Raw genomic sequence first — 27,847 nt, 5'->3', positions numbered from 1 at the left:
ACTTTTTGTTATTTTTTTAAACCGAATACATCCTTGGCTGACATGAATATCTGGCCCCAGTTTTTCCAAAGTAAAAATTGCTGCCTGAAGTTAAGGAAAATTCCCAAAACATCAAATTGTTCCTGAACTCCAGTAGGCTAATTAACAACTTGAAGATAAGGACTATAGAATTTCAGGCCGGTTTTAAATTCAAAATCTACGTATTTTCTTCCTGTTTAGGTCGTCTCTGACCTGAGATGAAGTTTCTGTCTGAGCGCTCAATAATTACTGCTTCCGTTTTATATAAAGGGCGGGAAATATTTAGGACTAAATTTAGGGTCGTCATGTGATTTGTCATGTGACCACAGTCTTTCAAAATGGCGAACGAGGTGATGGCAGGAATGGAGTCCAATGCGATAAATCCTGATATCGCGAGAGAAAGACTGAAGGCAACATTCGATCCTCTGGAATTGACTCATATTTTCGATGGCGGAAAAGAAAGGACTACTCGCCGAAAAGAACTGGGTAATATACTTTTCCTTTGGAACAATATGTCATGATGACCAACGTTCCCTGTAATGACCGTCCTGTAAGTTTTCTTCTCAGTTTCGACCCCATGTACACGATTTTAAAGTTTGTAGAGAGAGAATGAAGGTCTAAAATTGGAACACTTCTAATATTCTTTTGTTAATACAAAAAACATATATATTGTATTTCTGATGCAATATACCGTACAGCTACCTGACTACACATTTCCATATAAGGCATATTTACCTGTCAAGGGTCACGATCCAGCACGATTCTTGTAGACAGTCATACTGTAGGGTCCAAAGTCCATTACAAACTTTTTTTATCACAGCAATCAGCACCCATTGATTGATACATTTTAGAATGAGATAGAATAACCTTTCCTAATTGCTGCATTATGAAACAGGTTCATATCTCTTCAATGAACTTAAGATGTTCTTAAGGTTCAGCAAGCCCCCTAAAAGATGTAATACAAATGTAGTCACCCTAAATGTCAACCCCTTGGCAAGTCATATTCAAATACCCTTATCTTTTATTTAACAATCAAAAACTCATTTTTTAAGGGTTTTGCATTAAAATAGATATGCTAAAGATATCAGCAAACGCAATACCAATATTAATTGATAATCCAATAAAATATGACAGTTAGTCTACTAAATATAATCATATAAGTTGAACATTATTCATTACATAAAATCAGTCAAGATCTTATGATAAATGTAGATACCTTAGTATAGTTGACACAAATCCACTTAACTGACTATTTTCTAATTATGAATATTTGAAAATGCATTATATTTTCAAAGTCTTTAACATTCAATTATTTTTCCAAATAAGAAAAATGGGAGATGGGTCATAGGGTAATCTCTCGATTTGATGGTTTTAAAATGCAAAGAGGAGAAGAAAACAACAGAGCCAGACCGGGATTTGAATCCCGGGACCTCCAAATTCTAGATGGATGCTCTGACCAATTGAGCTACCTGTTCGCTGGCGATTGACCAAGTCAAGTTCCACTTCATATCTTCATACTTATTCTAGGTCTTCATCCCCAAAGACACCTTGTTTCCAACCCAGGATTGAGTATCCCCTTGTCAAGCAAACACCAAGTGCTTAAAACAATGGTTTGTTACAGGCACCACTAGTACTGTAACAGAAGAAGTAAAATACATGGCCTAACTGGGTTTTGAACCCAGAGCTTTCCAAATCTTAAACTCTTAACCAATTATGCTTTCTGGTCAAGGGTGATTGACCAAGTCCGGTTCCGTTACATTCCTCCCTCCTTTTTCAAAGTCTCTGTCTAAGAAAAAAAAAATCCATTCACAACCGAGGCTTGGTCATCCCATTGCCATTTGAACATCCAGAACTTGAAATTTCCCACTCAAACATTGCCTTAATTATTAGTGTGATGTTGACTTTCAGAGAACCTGCTGTTCAGTGATCCGTTGTTTTGTCTGCGTGACAACATATACCTATCAACATCAGACCTTTACTCCGCCACCATGGCCCGCTCAGTCAAACTCTTCCGCCTGAAGCAGGATCAGAAATGGAGCGAGGACGACTTGCTATTAGCACTGAGGTGATCACTGTAAAAAGTTTTAGAATGAATCTATGAATGAAATATCATTGTTGGAAGAAACGAACGAATGAAACAAACATAGAAGTAGAAAGAAAGAAAAAGAAAACCTGCTAAGACTAATCTATATTAGTAAGTTAGGACAAGGCCCTATTTCCGAACCTGTACTCCTGAATGAAATTGATTATAGTGGTATGAATGTATGTAGTTCCCAAAAGTCTTGCTATTTTATATGCAAGGAATATTAATATATGATTAGTTATTGTAATAACACCCTCGATTGTAATCTAAATCAGATCAGGCCCCGGAATCTCGAAACTTCTTAATTCTCAATTCTTAACATTCCATTCTTAAGCTAAGTACGTACTTAGCTGAGAATTTCTCAAATTGGTGTATCTCGAAGGCGTTCTTAAACATTTGAGAACGTACTTAACTAAGAATGTGTTTGTTGATACATAAGGGACCCTATTTGGAACTCTTTAATGAAAAAGGTAATATCAGTGTATGAAATACTTCGGGAATTAACTAGGATAGATACTCCCGCACTTCTTTTGCAGTGCATTGAAAACCATATTTAAGTTTTCAAGCTAAATTGTATATTAAAAAACAGTTGACACCATTTTTGTTGTTATGACAGACATATTATTGAATGTTAGAGATTAAAAGAAAATATTGAATAATTATCCTAAACTGATTAAATTTATTTATGACGATTCATTAGAACCATGACTGGACACTTTTTATACAATGGTATTGTTCATATGTTCAGATATGAATTCAATAGAGCGATGAAAAAAGGTGATAAATATGTACGCACGGAACAAAACACCCCCTTACCCATTACACCACCACCACTCCCCATGGGAGGGGATAAAAAAAGGTTCCACACTTCAAATGAAAATGTCTGGTACAGAAGCCTATTGGGTTAAATTTGAAGAAAAAAAGTCATTTTAACGTGTTCACTATAATGTTAAAATTAGGGTTGTCAAACCAGACAAATTTACTAACCGGTTACTCGAAAAATCTTCTGACCGAGTAACCGGTTAATCGGTCAGTTCGGTAATCAAACAATTAACAACAATAACTACAATTTATGTAATGCTTCTCTCATTAACAAAGCAATGACCTAGTTTTAAATGTGTGGAACGATATTAACAGGTTGTAACGAGATTGCTAATGTAATAAGAAATGCTATGACATTAATTGTTGCATTTACAACATTTCCTTTAAGAAATATTTCCTGGGTAAGAAATATTTGAGGAAAGGTGCCTATCATTATGCATGTATTCGCGATATGAAAATTTTACACTCGGGTGGGGTCAGAACCTGCCCCAAATCCTCTGGTAAAATTTTCCTTTTCCCCATAACCGAATAGGCCATATCAGTTATTTGCCAATGTCTGATTTTATGGTCATCCTGTGATAGAAGACTGTATTGAATGGCCCCAAATGCTGGTTTTCTAATTATATCCAAAGTGTTGGCTAATTATAAATAAATAAATAAATAAATGAAAAATAACGATAAACACTGTGCCTTTCGTCTCCTTTCTCATTTCTAGCGGCTGAATTTCATGACTTATAAGACAATTACAGTTGGCCATTTTGTGTATTTAAGCACGTTCTTAAATATATAAGCATGCTCCTTACCATTCTCAAATATTGAGCCCGTTCTCAACTTAAAAATTGAGAATGCATACTTAAGAACCTTTGAGATAAACTTTTTTTAAGTATATGCTTAAAGTTAAGCATATGCTTAAAGTTAAGAATTGAGAATGGTTTAAGAACCTTTGAGATACATTTTTTTAAGTATATGCTTAAAGTTAAGCATATGCTTAAGGTTAAGCACTAAGAATGGGTTTAAGAAGTTTCGAGATTCCGGGGCCAGGTCTGACACTGATTTATATGCAGCACAGAGTTAGATGATATTTGCAATTCAAACTGAAATTTGCTCAATGAACGTTTGTACAGTAATACATCAACTAGAGCTCACCTAGATTTATTTCCTCAAAACTGGAACAAAAAAGAAAGCTATAGGGTCATTCAGTTGTCTCAGAATTACAATGTGGTTTCATTTAATTTCTGTACAGGTTAATCCGTGACCAGAACTGCTTGTCACTTCATCATTCTATGTTCTTGCCTGCGTTGGAGAGGTTAGCCTCAGACGACCAAAAGGCCCGATGGCTGCCACTTGCCAGGAGGTACCATATGGTTGGCACCTACGCTCAGACAGAATTAGGACATGGTAAACTGGTTTATTGACTGTTGTCTTTATGCATGTGTAACAGTATAACTAGATTGATTTTGACAGATTTAACAATAAATACCAGTTAGAAGGGTTAAAGTGGTGTGAAGTCAATTATCTAGAATGGAAATAAAGTTTAAAGTTAATATAATTAGTGCCCCATATCGGAGATACGGGTGCCCTCTAGAAATCACTTTCTGTCTGTCTGTCTGTCCGTCCACAAATTTTGTTCCTGGCTAATAACTTTGGTATTAATAGACCGATTTACATGAAACTTGGTCAAGATGTTCAGTTCACAAAAATACACACTCAGGTAAAAAGTCAAGGTCAAAGGTCAAGGTTCAAAGGTCCAGGTCAAATTTTGCATCTTTTCACTGATGAACATTTTGTTATGACATGATGAAGCAAAGTTGATCAGAATTAAACAAGGAGTTAACTGACCGAAGGTCAAGGTCATCGGGTCAGAGGTCTAGGTCAAAGGTCAAGGTCAAATTTTGTAGCTTTTCACTAATGAGCATTTTATGAAATTATGAAGCAAAGTTGGTCGAAATTAAACAAAGAGACACTGAGGTAAAAAGTCGAGGTCAAAGGTCAAGGTCATAAGGTTCAAAGGTCAAGGTCTATTTTTGCATTTTTTCACTGATGAACATTTTGTTATGACACTATGAAGTAATACTGGTCAGAATTAAATAAGGAGTCAACTGAACAAAGGTCAAGGTCATTGGATCAAAGGTCAAGGTTAAATATTGTATCTTTCCACTGGTGAATATTTCTTTATGATGCTTTGAAGCAATGTTGCTTAGAATTAAACAAGGAGTCAATTAACCAAAGGTCAAAGGTCAAGGTCAAATTTTATATCTTTTCCCTGATGAACATTTTGTTATGACATTATGAAGCAAAGTTGGTCGGAATTCCACAAAGAGTCAACTGACTTATGGTCAAAGTCAGTAGTTCAAGGTCAAATTTAGTATCATTTCACTAATGAACATATTTGTTATGACACTATGAAGCAATGTTGGTCAGAATTAAACAAGGATCCAACAGACCAGAGGTCAAGGTCACTGGGTCAAAGGTCAAGGTCAAATTTAGTATCTTTTCCCTGATGAACATTTTTTTATGACACTATGAAGCAATGTTGGTCAGAATTAAACAAGGAGTCAACTGACCAAAGGTCTAGGTGACTGGGTCAATGTCAAGGTCAAATATTGAATCTTTTTACTGACGAACATTATTTTTATGTTATTATGAAGCAAAGTTGTTCAGAACATAACACCGAGTCAAATGACCTAAGGTCAAGGTTACGGGGTCCAAAGGTTCAAGGTCAAGGCCAAGTTTTGTATTTTTCACTGATGAACATTTTGTAATGATATTATGAAGCAAAGTTGGTCGGAATCAAAGAATAAGTCAACTGACCAAAGATCAGGGTCACTGGGTTAAAGGTCAAGGTCATTTGGGTCCAAAGGTCAAAAACAAAGTGGATCTCTGTCTTTGACCCTGGCTCTTGATGGAGGAGGTATTTAAAGTGAAATAAAACATATCAAAGCTTATAAATGAGTATTGCACCAGTATTTACATTTCTGTTAGCCTAGCAAATAAAGAGGTGGAAGGAAACAAGACTCACATCATAGTACATGTTAAATGTATATTTTGCTTCCTTGCGATTCTTTTTGAAGTCCAAATATCAGACGTGAAGCTCAGCTATATGGGCAGATTGCTTCTTTATGATTATGGCGGATATATTGCCACAAGACGGGGCCCTCACTGACCTGTCTGTGTTCTAGTTTTGTATGTCTGCAAAGTAAATTTTCTGAAAAAATAGTGATAAGTGTCTAACCCTGTATAATTCTTTTTAAATTGCTTTAAATTTGATAACAATAGAAGCACTGTTTAGTATTACCAGATTGTCTATGAGCATGCTCATCTTTTGTCCATACTTTCTGTCTTGAGGAACGAATCTGATGGAGTTGGAGACTACAGCCACGTACGATAAAGCTACAGATGAGTTTGTCTTGAGTACACCCAAGCTGTCCTCAATTAAGTGGTGGCCTGGCTCCTGTAAGTACATCCTGTTGGATCTGTTAAGTGATCATTAGATATTGGTTTATATTAATGTTTGCTTTGCATTGCCAGTGTATAAACCTCATTTGTGTGTAACAAGGCCATTAGTTTGATGTGATGATTGTGATGTCATTATGGAATACATTGACGATCACTGGTGTGTGCTGACTGATACTTAGGTATCATTGGATTGTTGAAATAAATAAAAACTGTACCATTTGAGGGACAGACCTATGTAGGGCTGATAAGCAGGACTAGAAAGGGATGTTGATATGCTTTAACTTGGAAACGGTTGAGATTGCTACCCTGTCCTAGGTAACCATATACATTGTACCTGACGAACAAAATCATGCTACCAGAATTGACTCGAGGGTCCGGCTCTGCCCCTGAGGATTTATAACTTTGGTTAAATAATAAAAATGGTCAAGATGATCACCCTAACCATACACAATAATGGATTTTAAACAAAATTTCTTACGGAGCATTTTCGAGCCCTGGGAAATCAATTATTGAGAAAAGGAAGGGTGTTGATCCCCTGAGAGCTGAGCCCATAATGGGGGTAATTTGGGCATTTTGGTACAGTCTTTACAAGCCTACTCCTCCTGAACAGTTGATGATATTATAATCATCCTTGGGTATAAAGAATCAATTGTTATATAAATGAAGAGAATTCTCTCTCTACAATTGGCACATCTAATGTTTACCCATGTTTCTACTGTAAGTCCACATGTGTTTCCTTGTTGTGTTAATGGACAGTGTTTAGACTTCTATCTAACTATCTAACTTGTTTCAATATTATAGTGGGAAAAACCAGCAACCATGCCATTGTGCTTGCTCAGCTGGTTGTGGACAGCAAGAAATGTGGCATGCATCCGTTCATGGTACAGATCAGGAGTTTGGTGGACCACACACCAATGCCAGGTAGGTAGCACTGGATAGTCCTATGGAATTCATTCCATTAATCAATTTTAAAAATGTATTTAGGTAAGGTGAAAAAATGTTCCCTTAGAGCCTTGGGATAGACTTCCAAGCAATCACCCCTCCAGATGGAGATTTCTCTGCCATACCCTGTAACACCCTCAAGGTAGGGTATGCTTATTATTCTCCCATCTCTTTCACTGTATTCCGTCTTTGCGTATTGCAGAGTTATCTTCTCTTAGGAGCAGGTGTTGATTGTTACGTCATTGGTTTGTTTCAGAAAATTATGTCGTTTTCTCAAAAATTGATGACGTTACTCTCACAAACAAGTAACGTAACAATCAATACCTGCTCCCAAGAGAAGATAACTCTGCAATACGCAAAGACGAAATATGTCTGGCATGGACGTGTCATTAATTGTTGTCGTCTGCTTCCGTCATTCATAACTCGGTTGTAGTGGCTCTTGCCCATTTTTTCTACAGAGGTTCTAAATAAGGGAAATATGATCAGGGAACTCAAGTCTGTGAGGGCGAGATGATGTTTTATTACCCTGTCATGTGATCAATGTTACCCAATCAGACACGCTGTGATAAAGGTGAGGTATAATACGTCAGTTTTGTGACCTGTAACTTCCCGTCATGTAGTGATTGTTGTGTTGTAGGTATCAAGTTGGGTGTGATTGGACAGAAGATGGGAAGTAATCATAACGACAATGGCTTCCTCTTCCTCAACAATGTCAGGATCCCACGAGAAAACATGCTGATGAAGAATGCACAGGTACAGTATAACACCAACGACATACCTGATGTCACACCTGGGCCCGTATTCATGAAACCGTTCTCGTGCTAAAGCATGGATTCTGTGCTAAAACCAATTTTCTTGTAAGTCGCTTAAATCTTGCCAAACAATCAAAAAGTCAAATGTAAACATTGAGAACAGTATTTGGCTTTAAGTCTCTTAATTTTCTCCCAAAATCATTGACAAAATAAGATATCTTTATAAATTTATAATGGGAACAAAAAATTAGGCTTGAGCATAAAATCCATGCTTGAGCATGAGAACGATTTCATGTATTCATGAAACCGTTCTAATGCTCAAAGTCTAATTGTGTGCTCAAGCCCAATTTCTTATTCCAGTGATAAATTTAAGAAAAATGACATTTTGTCAATGATCTGGAAGAATTGGGGAGAGTCTTAGGGATGAATACCATTTTCTATGTGTAAACTTGACGTTTGACCGTGTAACATGATTTTAAACCAGCGGCAAGAAAGTAGCTTTGAGCACAGAATCCATGCTTGAGCATGAGAACGGTTTCGTGACTACGGGCCCTGGTCTTGACTTTCATGATCAGGGGTGTACAATTTTGGGGAATTCCAGTAGCCTATGCCTAGGGCTAGTAGATTTTATGTCAGGGGTAGTGAACATTTTCAATATTTGCTTGGAGGATATAGCTTGGGCTAGTAGAAATTTGCAAACTTTGCCTGCTGGCTAGTACTCAAAAATATAATTGTACACCCTTGGTAATTTACATGATCCCCATAGTTCCTAGTTATTCCTGCTTCAGAGTCTGATGGATTCAAGCTATTTTTAAATGAATTATCAGTTTTTCATGAAACTTGCCCGGTTTTCTTTTTACCAATGCCCCTCATTCAAACTTGTTGCCAAAACAACTTTGGAAATATTTAATGAAGCTGCTTTTATTTGATAAATAAACAATGGAAATGTCTAATATTGTATTCTTCCAACACGGGTAAATCAATAAGACATCATTCAACCTTAGCTGGTCAGGTAACCATCCACTTTCATGGAATTCTCGTTTACAGGTAACACGAGCGGGAAAGTTCCTGACCTCTGGCCCAAACAAGGCTAACTACGCGACCATGATCTATGTGCGGGTGATGATCTTGAGCTGGTCCTTTGGTGCTATCTCTGCTGCTGCAACTGCAGCCATCCGGTACAGCAGTGTCCGCCGCCAGTCTTCACTAGCGCCAGGGTCAGCATTAACGAGATATGTCAAATTAAACTGTAAGGCATTTTTGGGGGAATACAGTAAAAGTGAAAATTTCTGCTGTGCGGAAATGCTTATGTGGGTTTTTTTTGCGTTGAGTAAATTAGCTCGAAAATATCCACACACAAATATTTAAGTACCGGTACAGATTATAGATATATAGAATACATCAATTTTAGAACTATTGCAAGCATAAAAATTTCCATACAGTAATTAGTTTTAAGGATCATAATATTTCCACGCATGAAAATTTCCTCATTTTCAGTATAGATATTTTGTAAAGCTTTGGAGAACTATCTCATGGTATCAGTCTTATGAGGGTGAATGAGGAAAAATTTATTGTCTAGCTGTTTGATACATCACCAGTAGGATTGAAAAATATATGTTCATAAAATATAAAAAAAAAAAAAAAAAAAAAAAAAAAAAAGCATACAGTTTTCTGTGAACTGTCTTAACATATTTGTTGGCAGATAGAGTCAAGATTTATTTATAGATAGTCTTACTCTTTGTCATGAAAGTGTTACATTAACTAATTGCTGTTGCTGCAGATCTCTGCAAGACAATCACTGTTTTGTGTTTCACTGATAAATATTTGAAAAGGAAATTAAGATTAAAGTTATAGAGAAGCATCTCGATTGACACTAATTACATTATTCAGAGCCATATACAGAGTTACATATTTGGCACTGATAGACTAGGCCTTAGTGTACATTTGTATAAACTGTGAAATGAGATATTTTTGTGGTGCCCAAATTTTGTGGTTTCCTGCCGACAAAACACCATTTGGTGGGTACTTGAATTTTTGTGGGCTATGAGCACCTACTCAAACGGAGAAAGCTTAATATCAAACTTGTAATTACTTTGTGGACCTATGAAATCGTGGATGAAGATAACATGCATAATAAACGAAATTTAAAAAACCCTCAAAAATTAGTAATTTCAAAGTATGTTACAGTATGATATGTATGGAACAATAAGTTATGTACAGTGATATGTGCTACAGTATATATATCTTTATATTTGTGACACAGACAGGAGGAGAGCCAGGTTCTGGATTACCAGACCCAGCAGTACAAGTTGTTCCCTACCCTAGCGAGTGGTTATGGATTTTTCTTCATACATAAGGTCCTATCTGCCAAGTACAAGGCCATGTTGGTCGACATGCAGAGCGGCAACTCCAAGGCTCTTCCTGAGGTACGTAGTGATTGACAGGACAAATGTGACAAATACCCGGCTCTGTCACTATATATAGCTAGTTTATATTGAAAATTTTCTCTAACCCTAGCAATAAATCTACCATGTCAAGCTGGTGTGATTTTCCATCCCTGATATTGATTTATACTGTGAAATCACTAATTTTCGTGTTTTTTATTTTGTTTTTATTTCATTGATTTCGTAGGTAATTTTCATCCACCAATTCATAGATCCAGAAAGTAATTACAGGTTTGATATAAAACAATTCTCCATTTGAGTGGGTACTCAGGTAATCCACAAATTTATGTTCCCACGAAATGGTGTTTTGTCGGGAAACCACGAAAGGATTTGGCCCCCAAGAAATTTTATGATTACACAGTATTGCACTAGTATTATACAGTAGTACCAAACTATTGTGATAAACCATTACATATACAATGTAATACTTTATTACTGGTCTGAGCATATAACTTGATTTATTATCCTCATTTACATGAATTAGCATGCTAAAATTCTGTGGGCCGTGGTGGCCAAGTGGTGAAGGTGTCTGACTTTCTGCTACCACTAGCCCTCCACCACTTGGTCACGGATTCAGTTGCCAGGTACTGGCCGTAGGTCGGTGGTTTTTCTCCGGGCACTCCGGCTTTCCTCCACCACCAAAACCTGGCACGTCCTTAACTCATTCACCCCTGAAGACGCATTCGACCTCCTCAGATTCAAAGGTTGAAAAAGTTAATTATGAAATTTCAGGGGTGAATGAGTTAAATGACCATAGCTGTTAACAGGACATATAACACAAACAGACCAAATGTAATTCAGTCGTTCAACTTTGTCTATCACCAGAACATTCCTCTATAAGGTATAAACATTCCTCTATTAGGTATAAACATTCCTCTATTAGGTATAAACATTCCTCTATAAGGTATAAACATTCCTCTATAAGGTATAAATATTCCTCTATTAGGTATAATCATTCCTCTATTAGGTATAAACATTCCTCTATTAGGTATAAACATTCCTCTATTAGGTATAAACATTCCTCTATTAGGTATAATCATTCCTCTGTTAGGTATAAACATTCCTCTATTTGGTATAATCATTCCTCTATTAGGTATAAACATTCCTCTATTAGGTATAATAATTCCTCTATGAGGTATAAACATTCCTCTATTAGGTATAATCATTCCTCTATTTGGTATAAGCATTCCTCTATTAGGTATAATCATTCCTCTATTAGGTATAATCATTCCTCTATTAGGTATAAACATTCCTCTATTAGGTATAAACATTCCTCTATTAGGTATAAACATTCCTCTATGAGGTATAATCATTCCTCTATTTGGTATAATCATTCCTCTATTAGGTAAAAACATTCCTCTATTAGGTATAAATATTCCTCTATTAGGTATAAACATTCCTCTATTAGGTATAAACATTCCTCTATAAGGTATAATCATTCCTCTATTAGGTATAAACATCCCTCTATTAGGTATAAACATTCCTCTATTAGGTATAAACATTCCTCTATTAGGTATAAACATTCCTCTATTAGGTATAAACATTCCTCTATTAGGTATAAACATTCCTCTATTAGGTATAAACATTCCTCTATTAGGTATAAACATTCCTCTATTAGGTATAAACATTCCTCTATTAGGTATAAACATTCCTCTATTAGGTATAAACATTCCTCTATTAGGTATAAACATTCCTCTATTAGGTATAAACATTCCTCTATTAGGTATAAACATTCCTCTATTAGGTATAAACATTCCTCTATTAGGTATAAACATTCCTCTATTAGGTATAAACATTCCTCTATTAGGTATAAACATTCCTCTATTAGGTATAAACATTCCTCTATTAGGTATAAACATTCCTCTATTAGGTATAAACATTCCTCTATTAGGTATAAACATTCCTCTATTAGGTATAAACATTCCTCTATTAGGTATAAACATTCCTCTATTAGGTATAAACATTCCTCTATTAGGTATAAACATTCCTCTATTAGGTATAAACATTCCTCTATTAGGTATAAACATTCCTCTATTAGGTATAATCATTCCTCTATTAGGTATAAACATTCCTCTATTAGGTATAAACATTCCTCTATTAGGGATAATCATTCCTCTATTAGGTATAAACATTCCTCTATTAGGTATAATCATTCCTCTGTTAGGGATAACATGATTTTCCTATGTTGTTTCAAAGATGCATGCCTGGTCATCTGGAATGAAGGCATTGATAACAGACATAACAACATACAACATGGAGATCTGTCGTCGGTCGTGCGGTGGTCATGGCTACCTGCGAGCCTCGGGGCTCTCCGACATGGTTTGCGAGGCTTTTCCACTTGCTACTGTGGAGGGGGAGAACACAGTGCTTTACCTACAGGTGGCCAGGTATTGTCCAGAATCATATTTAATCAAATATTTAAAATTTACTCATTCAGAATCAACCGTTTTAAATTCAACTGATTCGAACTCTGACGACTCACCTGATTAAACTTTAGCTGAGTATTATTCCAAACAAAAGCAATGGATTCAAAATAAATTATTCAAAAACAAATATACTGATTGAAAATAAGATATGAGTCAATTTAGATTCAGATATTGGAAAACGATGGACTCAAAATTAAATAAGTTGGAATTCAAATGACTGAAAAAGACAATTGATTCTACAGCAACCAATTGAAAACAAATTAAACTGATACAATATCAGATATTAGCAAACTGAAATCAAATATTCAAACACAACTGCGTCAAAATCATATAAAATCATAAGTGAAATGATTTAAGATCAACTAGTACAAAGACAGTATTAATTCAATTCCGGGTTGATAAACTTGGTGTGCCAATATCTCCTTTTTGATAGGGTATGAACAATGTATTTTCTAAAGACAGAAATTACAATTATCCTATTGATATGTCATTGTGATATTGTTTTGACTGTTTACTGATATACAGCAGAAACTGTCTTTATACCAACAAGTTAGTCAGATTTCACTGTAAAACTTTCTTAAAAATTGTCCTTGTTTTTCAAGATACCTGCTGAAACAGATTGCCAAGGCATTGACCGGGCAGCAGACCACGGGAACAACCGAGTACCTGACCATGAATGAAGCTTCCTATATTTGTCCTCTACAAAAGCCTGTAGACTGTAGGAATCCAGACTTCTTATGTGAAGTATATAAGAAAAGGGCATACAGGTATGACATTATTCTCTCTCATACAGGTATGATATTGTCGTGAATTTGGAGTGTGGTTACACACCGTCACAACATGTAGTTGAAATCTATAAGACTATGCGGAGAAAATCACTCGCGTGTTATCAGTTTGATGTCGGGATGTGAAGAGACCGCGCTGATATGTCACATGGATGTTGTCAGCGCGGTTAGCAGTCTAAGGGAGATAACTCACCTCATACAGGTATGATATCGGTATAATAGTATTCCCTCTCATACAGGTATGATATCGGTATAATAGTATTCCCTCTCATACAGGTATGATACCATTTTCTCTCTCTTACAGGTATATTAGTATTCCCTCTTATGCAGGTATGATATAATTCTCTCTCATACAGGTATAATAGTAATCCCTCTCATACAGGTATAATAGTATTCCCTCTCATACAGGTATGATGTAATTCTCTGTTATACAGTTATGATGTCATTCTCTCTCATACAGGTATATCATTCTCGGTCATACAGGTATGATATAATTCTCTGTCTTACAGGTATAATATTATTCTCTCTCATACAGGTATAATATAATTCTCTGTCATACAGGTATATTATTCTCTGTCATACAGGTATATCATTCTCTGTCATACAGGTATATCATTCTCTGTCTTACAGGTATAATATAATTCTCTGTCATACAGGTATATCATTATCTGTCATACAGGTATATCATTATTTGTCATAGAGGTAAATAATTCTCTGTCATATAGGTATATCATTCTCTGTCATACAAGTATATAATTCTCTGTCTTACAGGTATATCATTATCTGTCATACAGGTATATCATTATTTGTCATACAGGTATATCATTCTCTGTCATACAGGTATATCATTCTCTGTCATACAGGTATATAACTCTCTGTCATACAGGTATATCATTCCAAGTATATCATTCTCCATCATACAGGTATATAATTCTCGTCTTACAGATATAATATCATTCTCTCTCATACAGGTATATCATTCTCTGTCATACAATTATATCATTCTCTCTCATACAGGTATAATATAATTCTCTCTCATACAGGTATATCATTCTCTGTCATATATCTCTGATATTGTTTGGTGGTTTGACAGATCCCCATTTAGAATGCAAAATTTAAAACGATTAATTATATAAGTAAAAAAATAATATTCATTGAATTTTTTCATCTTCATCAAACTTCTTGAGTGTATGAAATTAACAAACCATTCATTGGAATAGTTTAGCCTTGCCAAAATTTGGCGTTTTTTGCTCGAAATGGGTTAGTTAAAGTTTGGTACATCAAATTTTCGTTTCTGATGATCCTGTGTGCTATAATTTGGAGCTTTCTGATGCCTTTAGTCGCTCCATCAGTCCATTGTGTTACAGTAGTCGTGCAGCAAGATATGAAAGATTTCAATCCTCTATAGCTTTTGTTTACCCAGGTATTGTACTGAAAACATGTCAGTTATTTTCAGATTCCATAGATCTACATGTATATACAGCCATTTGTATTTCGTTGCACCCTGGCATCAGTCACATTAACAGGAGAACACATATTTACAACGACATTTATCTGTATACCCTTGAACACAACTAAAACAAGAACGGATATGAAAACATTGAAAAGTTATGACAACTTCAGATGAAAATACCTTTATTGACATCTTATAACAAAAAATTATACCTTTTTCGCTTAAGCAAAAAAAACCACCAACAGTCGCTTAAGTGAAAAAAACCCACCAACAACATGGAAGTCACTTTTTGGTGCATGATAAATGGAGTAGTAAGACAGTCATCAGAAATCTGGAGGTAGCAGTGACATATGTTTGGCATTGTGAAATTTGTTTTTATTTTGGCTCAGTCACTCCAAGCACCAAATCAACCAAAATAAAAGACATAAAAAATATTGAAAAGTACAGTAAGTTGTCTGGTTTGGAGGTGTAGACAAGCACCCACTCAGAATAACGGGAGTCAGACTGGTTTATAATAGTTATACGACTAATTAGCTGCCAAGCTGTAATTTTCAAGCATACCCGGTATGCAACAGGAGAAAGAGAAATGCAATGGCCGGACCGGGGTTTGAACTTGGGACCCTCTGGACTGTAGATGGATGCTCTACCAATTGAGCTATCTGGTCGCCAATGATTGACTCTGTCCAGTTCCGCTACACATATAATTGAATGCAAAAATTAAAAGACATAATTTTTCTCAACCAGAATTTGAAGATAAAATCACAGTAATTTCCTACTTTATAATAGTATTTCAAACAGTACATGAAAAATTATTGAATATCATAATGTTACACAACTTTCTTTTAAAAACTTTTCCAGAATGGTTTTAAAAGTTGCTCAAGCGTTACAGCGAGACATGGAGTCTGGGAAGGAGCAGGCCGTGTACATGAACAACAATCTCCAACCTCTGGTCAGGATGGCAACGGTCAGTAATGTTTTAAGCAATGGTCAACATTATATAGTATTTGTGCATCTAATTACACATATGGGAAATGTATTACAATACTCTAGTGTCTGAGTGGTTAAGGCGTCTGACCCTCTTTGATCTCTAGCCTTCTGCAACTGGGTCACAGGTTTGAGGTCTATGTGCATGGGGCAGTTGCCAGGTACTGGCCATTGGGCACTCTAGTTTTCCTCCACCACCAAATCCTGGCAAGTCCTTGAATGACCATATAAACCTGTTAATAGAACATAAAACACAAACAATATAAGAATGTCTGATTTATAATTACACACTTACTAAATCAGAAACAATTTCAGATAAAAATATCTTGCAGTGAAATGCATTTGATGCAACAGTTCGATACAGCAGATGCACAAATTACTCGAAGCCCAGATTATGACGCAGACGGCTGGGGTTCGATCCCAGAAGTTGTTGTATGCATGGATATTCAGAGAAAGTGTTTTTCTCCTGCCCACACAACTCCAACAACCCAGGTGGAGTATACATTGGTCTGGGATGGATGTTGCGGTATCTGTGCTGTAGCATTCAAGTGAGGTGGCACTATAAATGATGTCAATGGAAGCACAATCCCAGTACAAACAGAACACATTACATCTCCAGCACGCACGCAGGCATACACACATAGGGAGATATTAGCCAGGTGGCATAGGACTAGTAGCTAGCGCCTGATAAGGTAGGTCCTGCGAATTCTTCAAAATTGTGTAGAATTAACGTATATGCAAATTGTATTAATTGTATATCTATGTACATGTACTGTAAAGCACTTTAGAGTGGTTTATGTTAGCTAGATAGGGCGTTATATCAAATGTTGTATATTATTAACATTAATCGTTTTTCTATATACAGGCCCACTGTTACTACCTGGCCATGAGGAGCTATATAGAAGGCCTTGCCAGTTTACAAGTCAGTCCTCCAGCAAGGAAGATTCTGGACAAGCTGTGCTGTCTATTTGGAGTCCACTACATCGTCACTCTGTCCGGGGATTTCCTGGAGGTAATATTATCACACTCTGTCAGGGGACTTCCTGGAGGTAATATTATCACACTCTGTCCGGGGTCTTCCTGGAGGTAATATTATCACACTCTGTCCGGGACTTCCTGGAGGTAATATTATTACACTCTGTCAGGGGACTTCCTGGAGGTAATATTATCACACTCTGTCCGGGGACTTCCATGAGGTAATATTATCACACTCTGTCCGGGACTTCCTGGAGGTAATATTATCACACTCTGTCCTGGGACTTCCTGGAGATAATATTATCACACTCTGTCCGGGGACTTCCTGGAGGTAACATTATTACACTCTGTCCGGGGACTTCCTGGAGGTAATATTATCACACTCTGTCCGGGGACTTCCTGGAGGTAGTACTATTACACTCTGTCCAGGGACTTCCAGAGGGAATATTATCACACTCTGTCCGGGACTTCCTGGAGGTAATATTATCACACTCTGTCCTGGGACTTCCTGGAGATAATATTATCACACTCTGTCCAGGGACTTCCTGGAGGTAACATTATTACACTCTGTCCGGGGACTTCCTGGAGGTAATATTATCACACTCTGTCCGGGGACTTCCTGGAGGTAATATTATCACACTCTGTCCGGGGACTTCCTGGAGGTAATATTATCACACTCTGTCTGGGGACTTCCTGGAGGTAATATTATCACACTCTGTCCGGGGACTTCCTGGAGGTAATATTATCACACTCTGTCCGGGGACTTCCTGGAGGTAATATTATCACACTCTGTCCGGGGACTTCCTGGAGGTAATATTATCACACTCTGTCCGGGGACTTCCTGGAGGTAATATTATCACACTCTGTCCGGGGACTTCCTGGAGGTAATATTATCACACTCTGTCCGGGGACTTCCTGGAGGTAATATTATCACACTCTGTCCGGGGACTTCCTGGAGGTAATATTATCACACTCTGTCCGGGGACTTCCTGGAGGTAATATTATCACACTCTGTCCGGGGACTTCCTGGAGGTAATATTATCACACTCTGTCCGGGGACTTCCTGGAGGTAATATTATCACACTCTGTCCGGGGACTTCCTGGAGGTAATATTATCACACTCTGTCCGGGGACTTCCTGGAGGTAATATTATCACACTCTGTCCGGGGACTTCCTGGAGGTAATATTATCACACTCTGTCCGGGGACTTCCTGGAGGTAATATTATCACACTCTGTCCGGGGACTTCCTGGAGGTAATATTATTACACTCTGTCCAGGGACTTCCTGGAGGTAATATTATCACACTCTGTCCGGGGACTTCCTGGAGGTAATATTATCACACTCTGTCCGGGGACTTCCTGGAGGTAATATTATCACACTCTGTCCGGGGACTTCCTGGAGGTAATATTATCACACTCTGTCCGGGGACTTCCTGGAGGTAATATTATCACACTCTGTCCGGGGACTTCCTGGAGGTAATATTATCACACTCTGTCCGGGGACTTCCTGGAGGTAATATTATCACACTCTGTCCGGGGACTTCCTGGAGGTAATATTATCACACTCTGTCCGGGGACTTCCTGGAGGTAATATTATCACACTCTGTCCGGGGACTTCCTGGAGGTAATATTATCACACTCTGTCCGGGGACTTCCTGGAGGTAATATTATCACACTCTGTCCGGGGACTTCCTGGAGGTAATATTATCACACTCTGTCCGGGGACTTCCTGGAGGTAATATTATCACACTCTGTCCGGGGACTTCCTGGAGGTAATATTATTACACTCTGTCCGGGGACTTCCTGGAGGTAATATTATCACACTCTGTCCGGGGACTTCCTGGAGGTAATATTATCACACTCTGTCCGGGGACTTCCTGGAGGTAATATTATTACACTCTGTCCGGGGACTTCCTGGAGGTAATATTATCACACTCTGTCCGGGGACTTCCTGGAGGTAATATTATCACACTCTGTCCGGGGACTTCCTGGAGGTAATATTATCACACTCTGTCCGGGGACTTCCTGGAGGTAATATTATCACACTCTGTCCGGGGACTTCCTGGAGGTAATATTATCACACTCTGTCCGGGGACTTCCTGGAGGTAATATTATCACACTCTGTCCGGGGACTTCCTGGAGGTAATATTATCACACTCTGTCCGGGGACTTCCTGGAGGTAATATTATTACACTCTGTCCAGGGACTTCCTGGAGGTAGTACTATTACACTCTGTCCGGGGACTTCCTGGAGGTAATATTATCACACTCTGTCCGGGGACTTCCTGGAGGTAATATTATCACACTCTGTCCGGGGACTTCCTGGAGGTAATATTATCACACTCTGTCCGGGGACTTCCTGGAGGTAATATTATCACACTCTGTCCGGGGACTTCCTGGAGGTAATATTATCACACTCTGTCCGGGGACTTCCTGGAGGTAATATTATCACACTCTGTCCGGGGACTTCCTGGAGGTAATATTATCACACTCTGTCCGGGGACTTCCTGGAGGTAATATTATCACACTCTGTCCGGGGACTTCCTGGAGGTAATATTATCACACTCTGTCCGGGGACTTCCTGGAGGTAATATTATCACACTCTGTCCGGGGACTTCCTGGAGGTAATATTATCACACTCTGTCCGGGGACTTCCTGGAGGTAATATTATCACACTCTGTCCGGGGACTTCCTGGAGGTAATATTATCACACTCTGTCCGGGGACTTCCTGGAGGTAATATTATTACACTCTGTCCAGGGACTTCCTGGAGGTAATATTATCACACTCTGTCCGGGGACTTCCTGGAGGTAATATTATCACACTCTGTCTGGGGACTTCCTGGAGGTTATATTATCACACTCTGTCCGGGGACTTCCTGGAGGTAATATAATCACACTCTGTCTGGGGACTTCTTGGAGGTAGTATTATCACACTCTGTCTGGAAACTTCCAGGAGGTAATATTATCACACTCTGTCCGAGGTCTTACTGGAGGTAATATTATCACACTATGTCTGAGGACTTCCATGAGGTAATATTATCACACTCTGTCTGGGGACTTCCTGGAGGTAATATTATCACACTCTGTTCGGGGACTTCTTGGAGGTAGTATTATGACACTCTGTCCGGGGACTTCCTGGAGGTAATATTATCACACTCTGTTCGGGGACTTCTTGGAGGTAGTATTATGACACTCTGTCCGGGGACTTCCTGGAGGTAATATTATCACACTCTGCCTGGGGACTTCTTGGAGGTAGTATTATCACACTCTGTCCGGAAACTTCCAGGAGGTAATATTATCACACTCTGTCCGGGGTCTTACTGGAGGTAATATTATCACACTATGTCCGAGGACTTCCATGAGGTAATATTATCACACTCTGTCCGGGGACTTCCTGGAGGTAACATTATTACACTCTGTCCGGGGACTTCCTGGAGGTAACATTATCACACTCTGTCTGGAGACTTCCTGGAGGTACTCTTAATCCACTAATTCATGCACCCAAGAAATGACGTTGTGTCGTGAAACCTAGACATTTGGGCCCCACGAAAATATCTGATTTCATAGTAACTAATATGATGTGCTGGTACCTAAGAAGTAAAATATAATAACATGTAGTTATATGTTGTTTACCTGTAGAATGTTGGTTATCAAAAGTGTATTTATAAACAACTTGAAGAACTATAACCATTAAGATATCAGTTGCGACTGTCCTGTTGTCTCGTACTGTATAAATTGATTAATGTACTTAAATTTTACCAATTATCAAACTTCCACAGATTAGCATAGTCACAAAACATGCAATAGACAACTTCAGTTTGAGCAATCTTAATTTTGTACAATACAATTACCTCTAAAGTATGTACATTCACAGTATCGTAATATATTATACAGTGTCTAATTTCACCAGACTAACTAGTCAGAATTTTTCAATGTATGAAAATATATTTTCAGGCTGAAGCTATTGGGCTGGAACAGCTCCAGTGGCTGCAAGAATTAGAGCTACAACTACTTGCTGAGATACGGTAGGTTCTCAAAGTATCTGAAATAACTTACATTCAGTTGTATAGCAGATAACTTAACATATCCTATTTGCCGTAATCAGCACCCAAAGTACTTGAAAAATTGGGTTATTGAGATAACAAAACATAGATTGTGTCAGTTGCTAGTAAAATCAAGCTTGATTTCCACCGCGTGTTTCATAACTGTCAGACACATTCCCAAGGAGAAATTCAAAAATGTTCGGTTTCTTTTTCTTAAACACAGTGAAAAAGTATTGGGAAACTTTTACATCTGATATCAATTATATATAGTACTATCTTTTTGCCAGAAAAGGCCAGAAAAGAAGTTTTTGGAGAGCAGGCACTTATATTATTTCAAAAATTTCTGAAAAAAGGGGAGGGTCATTTATAAGGGGTTGGGCGCTAATTACAGTGAATATGGTACATTGTGTAAATACCAATCCATCTGGGAGTTAGAATGACAAACAGAATACTATTTTTTTAGACCTGATGCTGTTACATTGGTGGACGCGCTGGACTTCCATGATGAGACTCTGTCGTCAGCTATTGGATGTTATGATGGGCGTGCGTATGAACGGTTGTACGAGGCTGCGTTGAAGGAACCGATGAATCAAACAGAGGTACGTGATATAGAACGAGTACTGTATACAAGGAAGGTTTCGTCCAGTCAATTAATCACCCTTTGCCAATAAAATCCATGGTCGCCCAGTGTTAATTTCGCCCTTCACATGTAATTACTATATATCGCATGTTGTGTACTAAAATGTCATGATATTGGGAAGGGCGAAATAGGCGAAAGATTAACTGTGGCGAACATTTCACGGTATACATTATCACTTTACCATTTATTTCTATCAATATTATTTCAGGGAACACCTCACAGCTATGCAAGAAATATGTATGTCATTTCTCCAAAGTAAAACCTTAATATTGAGTATCAAGGTTATAACAAGGACCCCCCTGACACTCTCATTCTCAACAGTTTGTCGAATAAACAGGGAATATAGTCTCTTACCTTAGCCTTTTACTCCTTTTGGAGGTTAGATAGGGTAATCTCAACCCAAAGGGAAGATTCTTAAGTTACCAAACATAAAGATTGCCGAGTGTTTTAGCAGTCTAAGATTAATAGAATCTCTCACCTCTTTGGCGAGTGTGAGATATCCTTTTTTCTTACCCTGGACAAGTGTATCCACACTTTTACCGGTGTGAAATTTCCTTGTCTCACCCTAGGGTTGAGACAGGGGGATTCCCCTATTCATAACAATGGTCACGTCAACAATCCATCAACGTCATGTCAACCCTGAATTTAGCATGTAACGTTATCATTACATTGTGTATCTGATACACAATGGGAGAACAAGGTAAGGGGAAAAGAATTATTCACCCCCTGGTGGGTGAGATAGGGGAATCTCACAGCCCCCTGGGAAAGATTTGTAAGTTGCCAAACACGAGGTTTTGAGAGATTCTATTAGTCTCTAACGTTGATCCTGTTTAGTATTTTGTTTATTACTTGGTAGAACCATGAATGTCTACTCACGTAAATAATTGTGCTGTTGATCATCACCATTTCTCAATTTCCACTTCATACCGATTTGTTTACTGTATGTTACAGGTTGATCCTGCGTATGACAAGTACCTGAAGCACTTGATAATGGAAGGAGCTCAGTCGAAATTATAATGCTGTTTTCGTGTGTATCACAACAGAACTATTTCAACTAATATCTGTGATATCAGCATTAGGATATAATTTATTTTGAATTTGTTCGAGGAACTTCATACCAGTTAATATCTTGTCACAAAATAATTTTCACCTTATTACGTAATAACGAGTAAATGAATAATTTCTGATAATATTAGTACACAGTACAGCATGAATACCAATACACACAATTTAACTCATTCACCCCTGAAATTTCATAATGAACTATTCCAACCTTTGAATTGGAGGAGTTCAAATGTGTATATAGGGGTGGATGGGTTGAGGGCAAAATTAACTCTTAGATGTATTGTGTTATCGGTGAATCGACTCGGTGAAATTCTTTGGCTATTTTGTTATCAGAGAATGAACTCGGTGAAATTCTTTGGGTATACAGTATTTTTATACATTTATGTGGAGTAAAACATTCACTGTAGATTACTGATTTCTCATGTTTATGATGGTCATTGATCACCAATTCAAGTTTCACATGAACAATCAATATATTATGATAGACATTTATTGTGATTGTATTTCCTCAGGTTAAGTAATGAAATGCGCAAACAAATATTCGAGTAGAAGCTTTTTTGGGGATTTTCAGCCTCAAAAAGTGCCTGCGCAAATTACACAGGTGTGCAAATTACATGGGTTTTTACGGTATTTGTATTAACTCTGCACAAAATACAGGTTGTCTGCAGTATAATATTGCAGTAATAACAGGTAATGGTGACCCTCTCTAGAGGTACATATTCTCAATAGGAATATATCTATTATACTGAAAACAAAGCGAATTTTGCAGTATAAATTAGTGTACAAGCCAGTTCACTACATTCACAGTAGACATGTACGGATTATATCTTGACTGTAGGTGCTAAATTCTGACCATGTCTCTAGTAACAGTTATTGTACAGAAAGTTAGAAAGCCAACATACCATACACCAAGATCTACAAAATTCCCTTCCTAATTCAGGAAGCAGTGTTCCTTTGGTGTAGTGTCTAGAGACTTTGTATGCGTTTTCTCCTCTACTTTGATGTAGAATGATTGCGTACTCCCGGAACAGGTTAGCCTAGATACATGTATCATTTATTGTTTTTAAAATAATAAGTCATATTTTATAGAATGTTAATGTTATTATATTCCTGTTCATTGCGGGGTACCGATATTACTGATATGACGTTCAGGAAGTAGAAATATATCCGTAATTTCGTATTATTCAACTCGAAAGCAAACCTGTTGCTCATTACTGCTGATGTAGCTTCGGAGGGCATCACAAAGATGAAGTGTCCTGCCCACACAATTTTGCAGCAACTGTCATCAATGATTCTTTTACAAAGAATTTTTGACACGACAAGATAGCTATAAATAACACTTATAATAACACTGGTAAGACTCTGTCGAAACATCATTTACATTAATTACATCAATAATGTAGATGGCCATTTAACAGCAACTCATAAATACCAGTGTTAAAAAATGTACACAGACACACTCAATTTTATTTTAAAATATTTGAGAAGAATTTGTATTCCTTTGTTCAGTATATATGTGTATATACCTTTATGATATTTATATATGTTTTATGAAGACATTTTTGGTTTATTAAAGGGCATAACATTCTAACATGTTTTTGTGTTAGCTGTACGGAATAATTTGGATTAATCAATTTTAGCTTGAATGCATTGAATATATATATATTTATTAACTTGAAGACATGTAAACATTTTTATGTTTAATTTGTTGGCATATTAGGTACTTAATGTTCATTAAGATGCAAAACGAGATGGTTAACCATCACCAAGTTTTTCTTTATTTAATCTCCTGATAAAGGTTGTTATTTTATAAATACCAACTAGATACTTAATACTAGTTACCTTAATTGGAAAGTGTTCAATGCACAGATGACACTGCCTCAGCATTTTTTAGAGGTTTCTGACTGTGTAACTAAAATTACATATATATCCTGAATATTTTCATGAACCATTGATAACCAGTGTTGCTATACAGACTTGTTTCTGCCCCACCCCCACCCCGTCTTTGATGGGCTAACCACTAGTGTATATTAGGATTTGACATGCTACAATTACCACTAAATGCCTGATTCCAAGTTAAGACATGTAAAGCACGAAAAAACAAGAACACCTGGAGTGAATTGAAAATGGCTGTTTTTATTCGAAACCACGTGTTTTTATATATATGTATAAAATCTTAATATAGAAAAGTATTTTTGTGAAATGTACTTAACTAACAAGTCTTAGGTGAGGTACGAAAATGTCACAGGGAATACAATCCCTTCGGAATGTAATAACTACCACTATCCGAAATGTACTACATAGATGTCCAAATATACATTGTATACCATAATTAATTGGAAACAACACTTACTTACAGTATATTGTTGTAGAGAAATTATATTTTTTATCTAAATTCATTTGGTCACCAAAATATATGACTATAATCAGATTTATTATATCAGGAATTATTTTCTGTTCATGATTATTTTTATTGTTATGCAGATGAAACAATTTTGTTGCTTTTTATTTTCTTCTAAATTTTAAACTGTGTTCATCGTTAAAGTCATTGCTTAATTTGTGAAGATAATCATGTCAATAAAAAACATCAATTTAATTACTTGTTTTGAGATTTTGATATCTAACCCTTTCACCCCTAGGTAACTTGAGTAGACTCTACCATACATTCATCTGGATGAGTCGATTATGGTCTACAGTGGTGAAAGGGTTAACTCACCCGACATAATGTCTTGGGATGGAGGTCTGTCAGGTTTGTTCAAATATATGCACCTGAAATCACTCTATGTCACATCACTCAAATGTGTGTAGAACATCAAACGACTTTGTGAAGACTACGACTCTTGATATTGATGATTGACATGTAGTAGATTGCTGGGATTGACGGATATTAACTTTGCTATAATACATTACCCGGATCCATTTTTTTATGTCAGAGGTCAAATGCGGTAAACATTTCAAACGACTTCCTCACATATAGATTGCGGAGACTCGGGACCATCAAGTTTGTTCAAATGAACGTCTTTCTCCCATGTTCAAGGTAACATCAGACAAACGTATCCGAAAATTCAGATCCACAAGGTCAACACAGCAGTCATGACATTTGTTACGCGGTGCGTTAAATTTGGTTGAAATGATCAAGATCACAGGGGTCAATTTTTCCATTCCGTAAAAATTCTTAATAATTTACTTATTCTGTCAGTGTTACGCTGCAAAAATGTTGCGTTTTTAGATTGATTAAAAAAGAACCCCGATATATTGACAATTACCACAAACATTAACACCGTATGCTATTAAGATTCTATTTTGTTAATTGTGATTTTTTCATGGCGTATCTTAAAAACACAGGAATCTACGCGCACTCCAGAGCGATCTTTCGACAGACAACGCATCAACACACCCGTCCACATTAGGTAAATATCTTTCCTTCACGCCTTAGTTTTACTTCCAAAATCGTTAACTAAAGAAATACAATAAATGGTATGAGGATTGTGAAGAATTTGAAATATCTTATGATCGATCTTTAACATCCTTTTATTAAAAAAAATGTTTCTTCTGTCAAAATGTTTGACTTTTCTACCTCTTTACACTACCAATCCTCATACCAAACTGAAGAAACTTTCTTTTCAAAGTGGGATGTTCGACGATATTGATATATGGTTGTAAATCATTTTGGAGCTTGTTTTGTTAAAAGCACAAAAAGGCCAAAATGAAATACACTGAGGACAATATTGTGAGAATGATTGAGTTCCTGGTTGACAATATTGATTTTGAGTTCGGTAGCAAGATTTTCCCAGCAGATTGGAGACACTCCCATGGGAACAAGCTGTGCCCCTCTTAATTATGGCCGATTTGTTTCTGTACTTATACGTACGAACCTGAATTCATTGATGAACTTATTAGGTCTGGTAACAAAACCCCAGTAAAGTCCTTCAATTTCACAGTCTGAACAGCCCATCAACACAATATGCTCATACAGGGCCACATGATATGAGCGTATTGTGTTGATGGACCGTTAAGACTAGCGTGTGGATCTGTATGAGCGTATTGTGTTGATGGGCCATTAAGACTAGCGTGTGGCCCTGTATGAGCATATTGTGTTGATGGACCATTAAGACTAGCGTGTGGCCATGTATGAGCATATTGTGTTGATGGACCGTTAAGACTAGCGTGTGGCCCTGTATGAGCATATTGTGTTGATGGTCTGTTCAGACTAGCGTGTGAATCTGTATGAGCGTATTGTGTTGATGGACCGTTAAGACTAGCGTGTGGCCATGTATGAGCATACTGTGTTGATGGACCGTTAAGACTACCGTGTGGCCCTGTATGAGCATATTGGGTTGATGGACCGTTAAGACTAGCGTGGGGATCTGTATGAGCATATTGTGTTGATAGACCGTTAAGACTAGCGTGTGGCCATGTATGAGCATATTGTGTTGATGGACCATTAAGACTAGCGTGTGGCCCTGGATGAGCATATTGTGTTGATGGGCCATTAAGACTAGCGTGTGGCCCTGGATGAGCATATTGTGTTGATGGGCTGTTTAGACTAGCGTGTGGCCCCGTATGAGCATATTGTGTTGATGGGCTGTTTAGACTAGCGTGTGGCCCCGTATGAGCATATTGTGTTGATGGACCATTAAGACTAGCGTGTGGCCCTGGATGAGCATATTGTGTTGATGGGCTGTTCAGCCTAGCGTGTGGATCTGTATGAGCGTATTGTGTTGATGGACCATTAAGACCAGCGTGTAACCCTGTATGAGCATATTGTGTTGATGGGCTGTTTAGACTAGCGTGTGGCCCTGTATGAGCATATTGTGTTGATGGATCGTTAAGACTAGCGTGTGGCCCTGTATGAGCATATTGTGTTGATGGGCTATTCAGACTAGCGTGTGGATCTGTATGAGCGTATTGTGTTGATGGACCGTTAAGACTAGCGTGTGGATCTGTATGAGCGTATTG

At 37.5% G+C, this 27,847-nt stretch overlaps 1 protein-coding gene across 1 annotated transcript; it reads left to right on the top strand.

Moving 5' to 3' along the window:
- Positions 1-207: 207 nt before the first annotated feature.
- Positions 208-25,472, top strand: LOC110443877 (peroxisomal acyl-coenzyme A oxidase 1-like). The gene is made up of 15 exons (XM_021488313.1): positions 208-504; positions 1,927-2,083; positions 4,167-4,321; positions 6,269-6,376; positions 7,181-7,300; positions 7,959-8,074; positions 9,121-9,290; positions 10,337-10,499; positions 12,714-12,904; positions 13,546-13,710; positions 16,040-16,145; positions 17,031-17,177; positions 21,095-21,165; positions 21,647-21,782; positions 22,775-25,472. The coding sequence occupies exons 1-15, from the start codon at positions 357-359 to the stop codon at positions 22,838-22,840; spliced, it is 2,019 nt and encodes a 672-aa protein (XP_021343988.1). The 5' UTR covers positions 208-356; the 3' UTR covers positions 22,841-25,472.
- The last annotated feature ends 2,375 nt before the right edge of the window (positions 25,473-27,847 follow it).

Source organism: Mizuhopecten yessoensis, unplaced genomic scaffold (assembly GCF_002113885.1).
Source record: "Mizuhopecten yessoensis strain PY_sf001 unplaced genomic scaffold, ASM211388v2 scaffold716361, whole genome shotgun sequence".
Classification (NCBI taxonomy): Eukaryota; Metazoa; Mollusca; class Bivalvia; order Pectinida; family Pectinidae; genus Mizuhopecten; species Mizuhopecten yessoensis.
This window is presented reverse-complemented; position numbering and strand designations above follow the sequence as displayed.